Here is a 9,416-nt window from a genome sequence, read left to right on the forward strand (position 1 = left end):
GCTGATTTATATCGACGACGTTTTAGTAAATATCGACGACGTTTTTCAAAAAAAAGACGATAACTGCCCTTCCACTCATCCAACACTTTCTCTCTCTCTAAAAAAATTTCCTCTCAAATTCAACTAAAAATCAACTAAATTAAAGAAAAAAACCAACAACAACAATTAACAATATGACGGATCCCAAATCACCGGTACATAAACAACTTAATCGCTTCATTATTTGCTTAATTTTCATTTTTTTTTTGCGCATCGTTAATTCTATTCGATAGTTGATTTACTTCACGTATTAACTTAGTAGTAGCGAAATTGTGATTTTTCTGCGTAAATCTGAAATTTGTCTCCCGAAAGTTGAACCATGGACCAAAGTTGGAAACCAACGTTCAGCCCATGGTCCAGACGTTGGAAATCAACGTTCACCATGGACCAAACGTTGGATTTCCGCGTTTGCCATGGTCCAAACATTGGATTTCCATGTTTGCCATGGTCCAAACGTTGGAATCCATTGTTCGGCCATGGTTGAACGTTGGAAATCAATGTTTGGCCATGGTTGAACGTTGAGTTTCATTGTTTGGCTATGGTTGAACGTTGGTTTTCCTTGTTTGGCCATGGTTGAACGTTGGAAAGTAATGTTTGGCCATGGTCGATTGTTGAGTCTCGTGTTTTAGCCATGAATTACTCGTTTTATCTTGTTTTTCTTTCGTTTGACGCAATTTATTTAGGTTATGAATGTTTTTTTATTGTCTTACTATAGTCTGTATTGCTGGTAACCGGATTCGTGGGAGACTTTTGACGAGAATTCAATTGATTACAACCCGTTGTTCGAGACTACTATAGATTTTGAAACGCGTGACGATGCTTTCAATTAGGCTAATAAAGTCGCATTCGATAATGGGTTTGCTTTGGTTAAAGCAAATAACGGAGCTAAAAACAGAAAAAAGAACGGGTTATTGGCAAGTTATTTTCAATGTAAAAGACATGGGTTACCAAAACGATCGGATGATCTTGAAAAGCCAAGGAGGTCGCAGAAGTGTTCATGCAAGTTTCGTATTCGTGCCGTTCAAAATTTCGTGTCTAAAAATGATCAAGTGACGATAGTGTGGAACATTGTAACCTCCGAGGGTGGTGGACTATAACCACAACATAGCCGTTTATAAGGACGGGGATCGGCACTTTGCAGGATTGGACACGGAAGAGAAGGCATATGTTAGGCAACAAACAATGGCCGGGGTTCTACCGAGGGATATTAAAAATGGTCTTCATTTGAAAACCCCAGAAAAACCTCAACCGACAAGTACCCAACTATATAATGAAACAAGGAAAATTAGGAAAGAAGCTAGGGGTGGAAGAAACACCGCTCAGCAAATGTTGGCTCTAGTGGTAGAAGCGAAATACGTCCATTGGCACGAGATTAATTCCGAGCCAAAAGAGTTGACTCACATTTTCATGGCACATCCTGATTCTGTGAAGTTGTTCCAGGCTTATCCTTACGTGGTTATCATGGATTCGACTTACAAAACCAACACTTACAAGAATCCATTAATTGAGATGATTGGTGTCACACCCACCGGATCGTCCTTCTTAATTGCATGTTCGATGATTCCTACCGAGTCTGAGGAGAATTACAAGTGGTTGTTGAAGAAGTTAGTTGACATTTTAGATGTCACGGAAGCGCCCCTTCTGTTTTTGTCACCGACCGGGAATTGGGTTTGATCAACGCTCTTGGGGCAGTATTTCCCGGGGTTGATCATTTGTTGTGTCGATGGCATGTGAACAAAGCCATCAATGCAGAAGCCTTGGATTTCTACCGTACTGAGGGTATGAAGTCACATATCATCACAAATCCAGAAGACGGTTGGAATAAGGTGATCAATGCACTTACCGAGGAAGCGTTTCAGCACGCTTGGGTGTGTTTCAGTCGTAAGTAGAGATGTATGTCCGATTATATAAAGAGATCTTGGGGTGAATACGCAGGGAAGTTCGTTTTATACTATACAAACGAGGTCTTCCATCTTGGTAACACGACAACTTCCCGTGTTGAGTCAGGACATTCTCTATTGAAGGCTTGGTTGAAATCTAGTCATCTCACACTTGATACCATGTGTTCCCGTATCCACGACATGCTAGAAGGTCAACACTCCAATATTAAGAAAGAACTCGAAGATGAAATGGGTAAACCAAGGATAACATCCCGTACTTTCTCCTTATTGCAAGGGAACGTGTCTACTAAGGCCATAGAGTTAATGAAGAAAGAACTTTTGAGAGACCTTGGATTGGGTATCGGGTTGGAGGATGGATGCCGACACGTGCTACGAATGACTCATGGATTACCTTGTGTATGCAATTTGGTATCTTTGCACAAAAGAGGTAGGAGGGTCCATCTCGAGGATATTCATGTCTTTTGGAAGATATTGGTGTATGATATTCCTCAACAAATGCCGAAAAATGATGGTGATTTGTTTGAGGAATTAGTTGACGGTGTGAGAAACAGTGACCCGGTTAAACTAAGGGCAGTCATAGACTTGTTGCGTGATTTCTCCCACCCGGAGGACCAAGAGATTTTGCCACCCCCTATTAATGAGCAACCGAAAGTCCGTCCGAGAGGTTCTACAACTAGAAACAAGTCGGGTTTCGAGCATGCAGAAAGGAAGTTCGGGACACCAAGTACTCACGGTTCAACAAATGCAGATCAATCACAACAAAGACTTGGTGATTTCGAATCAGGACCTCCCGGTGCTCCTTTGGGAAGGAACTTTACCATTGGCCTTATATCATCATGGGCCAAACCGTGGGGTGTTCCTGAAGTTTTGTGGGGTCACTTCGATGGTTGGGTGGATGTTGGAGATGACGGTCATTGTGGGTTCCGAGTAGTATCTCACGCCCAGCGGGGCCAAGAGACAGATTATATAGTTATGTGGGAATGGTGTTCGAGGGAGATGAGGAGCGACGATATATACAGAGAGTTGTTTGGATTTTATCGATCACCAACCACCGGTATGACAGGGTTTGAGGAAGCACATCGACGAGTTGAGTTTTTTGAGCAGATTAGTTGTGGGCCGGACCACTGGATGTGTAGTGACAATTTGCTAGTGTTTGCAACGCTTTTCAACTGGACGATATGTGTGATTGGTCATACACGAGGGGAAGACGGGAAGAATGTTTGGGAAGGAAGTTATAACACTATCATGCCTTTGAAGACCCGAACGGAAGGCCGGCTACCGTATGGTATTTTGTGGATTGTCCTACACCATAGCCATTGGATGCGGTTGTATTATAGAGGTCCCCCCTGAGAGTCTGCCTATGCCGCCACTTGAGCCCGCTTGGTTGACCTACCGAGATGCTAGTGTTACTCACCTAGATACTTTGTACCAACAGAACATTGAGAATTGGCAAGAATTCATGAGAGAGACCCCGAGAAGACGTCGTAGAAGCCGAAATTCTGATACTGTGACAGTTATCTCAATTAATAGTTGTTCAGATTGAAAAAATTATTAAGTTCACTTGTGTAATATATTATAGGATTTTTCTCTTGTATACCCCTGTGTTTTTTGTTTAGGTTTTTCTCTTGTATACCCCTGAAATTTCTGGAAAACCATACAAACGCATAACAATCATATTACCAATTCTGAAATTTCTGGAATTCATAGCAACTGATACAAATTTGGAAATTTTTGCAAATACTCACTACTTCATAACAATGGCTAACATAAGGAAAAAAAAACAAATACAAGATACACTTGAAATAAAACTTCATCATCTTTGACAAACCCGAAATCTCTTCTTTTAAACCTATCACTTGCTCTTTCATGACATTTCCACTTGATGCATCATCAGCTTCATCTTAACATGCTATCTTCAAACTTTTTGTTATTGTCGAATGATCTTCAGTCAACCACATCACAAAATTATTGCAATCTAAACACTTAAAATACGCTTTCATTGGATTATTAATTGACCCGAAAATCTTGATGATAGCGTTTTTGCCACAACGATTGCAACATTGATTCTTAAAATTAAGGCCTTCAATTGGGTAGTTTCTCCACATTGAGGATGATGTCGACACAGGTTGAGAGATGAAGAAGAAAATAGAAGTGAAAAATAGAAGAAGATAAAGATGAGTGATTAATATAGTTGAGATTTAGGACAAAATAGAGGGAATATAACCGTTTTTTTTTTGGTGAAATGTGAATATATATATATATATATATATATATATATATATATATATATATATATATATATATATATATATATATATATATAATTATTCATCCAACTAGTACATCAGCATTGTTACACACTACTCTTACTCATGAACAACAACGCACTTAAGCTTACAGCACAATTCGAAGCTTAAATCTAGACAATTCTTCCCTGCTTCTATACAAATTTTGAATGTATCGCATAATCTCATTAATTATGTACCCTGGAGTAGGTACCCTTTTCTCCTCCCTACAGATATTCCGTGCCATCCAAATATGATAAACCAAAGCCACCACAGCTGCATATACTAGCTGCTTCTTTAACAGAGACCTACATCTCCACACACTGCACCAAGGCAAAATATCAGTAGCAGGCAGAGCTACTCCTAGCCAGTCCCTCAACAGAGTCCTGCATCTGACACTAAAATCATACGAATAAAAAAGATGTTGATGGTCCTCCATCTGTGTCCTGCAAATCTCACACAAGCCATCAGAAATAACACCAAATCTCATCATCCTGTCCTTAGTGTACAGCCGCCCCTGAATCATTAACCACCCAATAAAAGAGTACTTAGGTAGATTTAACCTATTCCAGATCAGGGAATATAACTGTTACACTTCAAAAATCTAACTGTTATAATTCAAAAAGACCGTTATAATTCAAAAATAACCGATACAATTAAAAAATAACTGTTACAATTCAAAAATAACCGTTATAATTCAAAATAACCATTATAATTCAAAAATAACCGTTATAATTCAAAAATAACCGTTATAATTCAAAATAACCGTTATAATTCAAAAATAACCGTTATAATTCAAAAATAACCGTTTTGAACCGACTTCTTATAAATAGCCCATGTTATGTCAATTTCAATCACAACATCCCATCCTATTCACTCACTACAATACTAAAATGCTTCTCACAAATACTGAGAAAATCAGAGCTTATCAACTAAGAATCAATCAAATTGTTGCGGATTTACCAGTGCTAGTTTCTCGCCTTGAATTAGTGATTCCTAGTGCCACTGTATGGCACTTGCTTGAAAATCCTCCACTTGGCAGTATTTGTATTATCTTAGCCGGAAACCCGGATCACATACTAACTCCAGCAGTTACTGTTGAGGTTGTTTCTGATGAAACATTAACCGAGAATATGTGGGAGTTTCGCAGGTTAAAAGTGATCTCCTTGTCTATTTTGAGCGCATCCTGACCGTGCTCGATTACGCAAGACTATCAGAATTATGTGCCGGTAGAGTGTTCAACCTAGGAAATGTCAAACTCGGCATCACTGATTTCTTGGAACAATATATTGCTAGCCAACCTGAAGAAATTGAGGCTCGAGATTATGTACAAGATCTGAAATCGTCATCTTCATCATCGGAAGATAATTAAGTTCGATAGTTATTTAATTACGTGTTAATTTAGTTGTGTTTTCAATTTATGTCGTCATTTCATTTCCATTTAACTACGTATTAATTCCCGTTGTATTTTCAATTTATGTTTTACCTTATTAAGTGTTGTCTTTGTATTATATCCTACAGTTAAATTGTATCGTGTTAAAAATGAAGTTTTCGGCTACGTTTAATTTCCGTTAACTACGTTTTAATTTGTATCGTTTAACTACGGGATTGATCAATAAAAAGATTACTAAAATTAAATTAAAGAAAACAATAAAACAATAAAAATTATCCATACAAAGATACTAAAATATCCATACAAACATAATCCGAACAAAGAGACAAACCTAAAAAATAAAAACAAACTAGTCGTCATACACGTCTTCATAGTAGAGACGCATGTCCGCAAACAAATCCTCTAGAGTCTCTCTCTCGGCCTCCTCACTAGTTTGTTGGAAGACGTTCTTGAATTTACGACTAAGAGCTAGGGCGACCCCCGGCTCCTCATGAAACCCGACAGGCCGAAAATGGAGGCGGTGTGAGGGGGGATACAAATAGGGGTGTGAAATCTCCGCATACCAAGTCATGTATCCATTACCATACTCGAAAGGCATATATGCTTTCCTTGACAGTTTTTGTAACGGTGTGATCGAATATTTCGCTCCCCCATGTCCTATCGGGCTCTTGCCCGAAGTCTAGCCTGTAATTCCCGTCCGCCGTCCGAGACTCAACAATAGGAATAGGAATCAGGACCGGGATAGCCTGAATATACCCAAACTGACGCATGCACCGATCCGGCTCGTACGACTCTACTATATCAAGATGCCTGATAAAACCCGAGTAAAGCGATACTCTGTAAGCTCCCTAGGGACGGTTCCCATAGGGAAACCATCGGACATGCTCCGACCTAAGATCGTCCAAACTATGACAATACATCTGAAAAGTATGAGACTCGCCCTTAGCCCGAGGCAAGCTAGCCCAAGCCTCGACTAGAGGACGGTCCTCAAAAAAGAATCCAGCGTCGGGTCGGAACCTGGGAAAGTACTCGTATATCCATGCCTGGAGTAATGGTAGACACCCACTAACACCAATACTATCTCGGCGCGATGCTTTTCCTAACTATCGGTACAAGTAAGCCAAACAAGCGACACCCATAGCATAGGAACCAACCCGATCAAGACTATCAAACAAGGGCAAAAACTGAGCGGACACCCTATCACCACTCTTATCCATGAAAAGAGTATGACCCAGTAAAATCAAGAGGTAAGCCCGTAACGAGTCATGCTCGTACCCTAGGTAAACAACATTCCTCAAGTCTGTTGTAAGTAAACCGCCATTCTTATTGCGCGTTGGTACAACATCGGCCTCATGAACTCCATAAAACCTCGCAATCTTCCCCCACAGACCACTATCATTAGTGATGTGACCATAATTAGCGCATATTTAGCCCCCGAATTTGCCTTGTTCCCATGCTTTTTAGTGCATATTTGGGTCATTTATTATCTTTAGTTCTTTGTTTTGCATATTCTTTGAGATTTTGATCCCTTGGTAAGAAAGGAGTAAGAATCTTGCATTTTCATGGCAAAACGAGACAAAATTGATCGAATCCAATGACCAAGCATCAAGGAGAGACAAGATTAGAAGGCCTTTGTACATATGATAGTAGATGAGCAATGTTGAGAAAGGATCCTTGACTCCCCAAGGAAATCCCCAAGGAATTTCATGAAGAAAAGGGAAGAAAAGAAGAAGAATTTGTGCTGAGCTACAATCCGAGCGGATTGTCTCCAATCCGCCCGTCTCCTCACAGCACAATCCGAGCGGTTTCCTCCAAAGACGCTCGGATTGCACCGCCAGAATCCGCCCGGATTCCCTCGAATCCGCTCGTCTTCCACCACCAGAATCCGCCCGTCCCGACCCCAATACGCCCGGATTCCTCTACAGCACGATTTCCTCTTCTCCAAGTTACAAAGAAAGAAGCCCTTCCTTCGGAAAATACCGGCTCCTCCCTGCTCAATCTAAAAAGTGTAATTACTAGTTTAGCCCTTAGTTAACCCTAATGCATCCTCCCTAATTTCCACTATAAATACCCCATTAGTCTAATTAGAGGAGCATGTTCTTCTTATCAATAATTAGAGTAGTTAATATCAATCAAATCTCTCTTTAGTTTTGTAATCAACAATTAACCAAGTTCTAATACAAGTTTTATTTCCTTAAATCTCTCTTTTGTTCATCCTTTATTTTGGGTAATTGAAGATTATTTGGGTTATTGTTGGGAGATTGACAACCTCTCAATCAAGCATCAAGTACTTCTTTTATCTTTGCTTTATTATTGGAATCATTAGTAGGTATAATTCTCTTAATCCCTTTTTAATTATTGTTAATTACTTTCATTTATTCATCATGTTTCATATTGTTGGTATGATTGACAACCTTGCTAGCATGATCAACATGATAATAAGTGAGTAGTCTCTTAGCTAGGGTTAATGGGTGATTAGGGGAAACCAACATGGGGAATGATTCATGCTTAAATTAATATGCTTTCATGTTTTATTTGCTTGCTTGTTTTGATCTCAACTCATGCACATGTTATATTTGATGAAATGCTAAGCCTATGAATCCTTGCATTTACCACCATCTCCTACCTTTTCAATGAGACTTGTAAGACATAACCCGACTCGAGTCTCATTAGACCATGCATGTTGTTGAGTAGGGAAGACTAAGTCGACTTGTAGGTGTTGTACAATCTAATCGATTCGGCTCCGGGACCCAAACTTTCCTAGGATTGTAAGATATAACCCAACTCAATCCATCACAACAATAATTGCTTGCTTATAATTTGAGAACATGTTTGTATGATTAATTCCCATGATTTCCCTATGATCCCATGACACCCTAGTGCTTTTTAATCAATTGTTTACACCCCTTTTAATTCATCTTGCTAGTTTATTTTCATTGCTATTTTAGTTAGTGACCTTCTACATCAACCCAATTTGTGACATCCCTAAGACACCACTAGTTTCAATAGAAATCTCATTTCAATTCCCGTCCCTTGGGATCCGACCTTTACTTGCCTCTTTACTAATTGTAGAGCTGTTTGTGAAGTTATAAATTGTGTTTTGATTCGGACGTGATCCAACGACCACACCTTTAATTGTGAACACGAAACGGACCGATCAAAAATGGCGCCGTTGCCGGGGACGGTGTTTGTTTGATTTAGATTTCCTTTTTATTGTTATTAGTTGTGTCTTTCTTCGCCTTGGGGAAGTAAAATTCTCAAGGTTTGTTCTAATTGTTTTCGAGTTGTTTGATATTTTGCATGTCTAGAAGGTCACAAGGTGATTTGTTACCTTTTGACCGTGAAATTGGAAGAACCTTGACGAACAATAGGAGACTTGTTAGGAGGAATTTAAGAGGTATTAGTGAAGTTGTTCAACCAAATATTGAGTTCACCAACCCTTTCGCAATAGAAGGAGAGGAGAACCCATTACACAATACCCCACAAAATCAACCTACAATGCCTAAATTCTCGTCACACTCCGTACCCACCGAGGAGAACCTACCCAATGGTACTCCTACACCGCAACATCTAACCGGAAATTTTATTGCCAAATCCGCCTTCATCCAATTAGTTGAAAGGAGCCAATTTGGGGGGATGCCTAGTGAAGACCCTCATTCTCATATGGAAACCTTTTGCGACTATTGTGATGCAATCTCTCAAACGGGTGTGACTCAAGACCAAATTAGATGGGTCTTATTTCCTTTTTCTCTAATCGGCACTGCGAAGCAATGGTTGAAGGGCCTTGACAAGGCCACC

The 9,416-nt window shown here is 39.7% G+C and overlaps 1 protein-coding gene across 1 annotated transcript; it reads left to right on the forward strand.

Annotated features, from left to right (window-relative positions):
- The first annotated feature begins 1,221 nt into the window (after positions 1 to 1,221).
- On the forward strand, positions 1,222 to 1,713 carry LOC141620306 (protein FAR1-RELATED SEQUENCE 6-like). The gene has a single exon (XM_074437215.1). The coding sequence runs from the start codon at positions 1,222 to 1,224 to the stop codon at positions 1,711 to 1,713; it is 492 nt and encodes a 163-aa protein (XP_074293316.1).
- The last annotated feature ends 7,703 nt before the right edge of the window (positions 1,714 to 9,416 follow it).

Source organism: Silene latifolia, chromosome X (assembly GCF_048544455.1).
Source record: "Silene latifolia isolate original U9 population chromosome X, ASM4854445v1, whole genome shotgun sequence".
NCBI classification, from domain to species: domain Eukaryota; kingdom Viridiplantae; phylum Streptophyta; class Magnoliopsida; order Caryophyllales; family Caryophyllaceae; genus Silene; species Silene latifolia.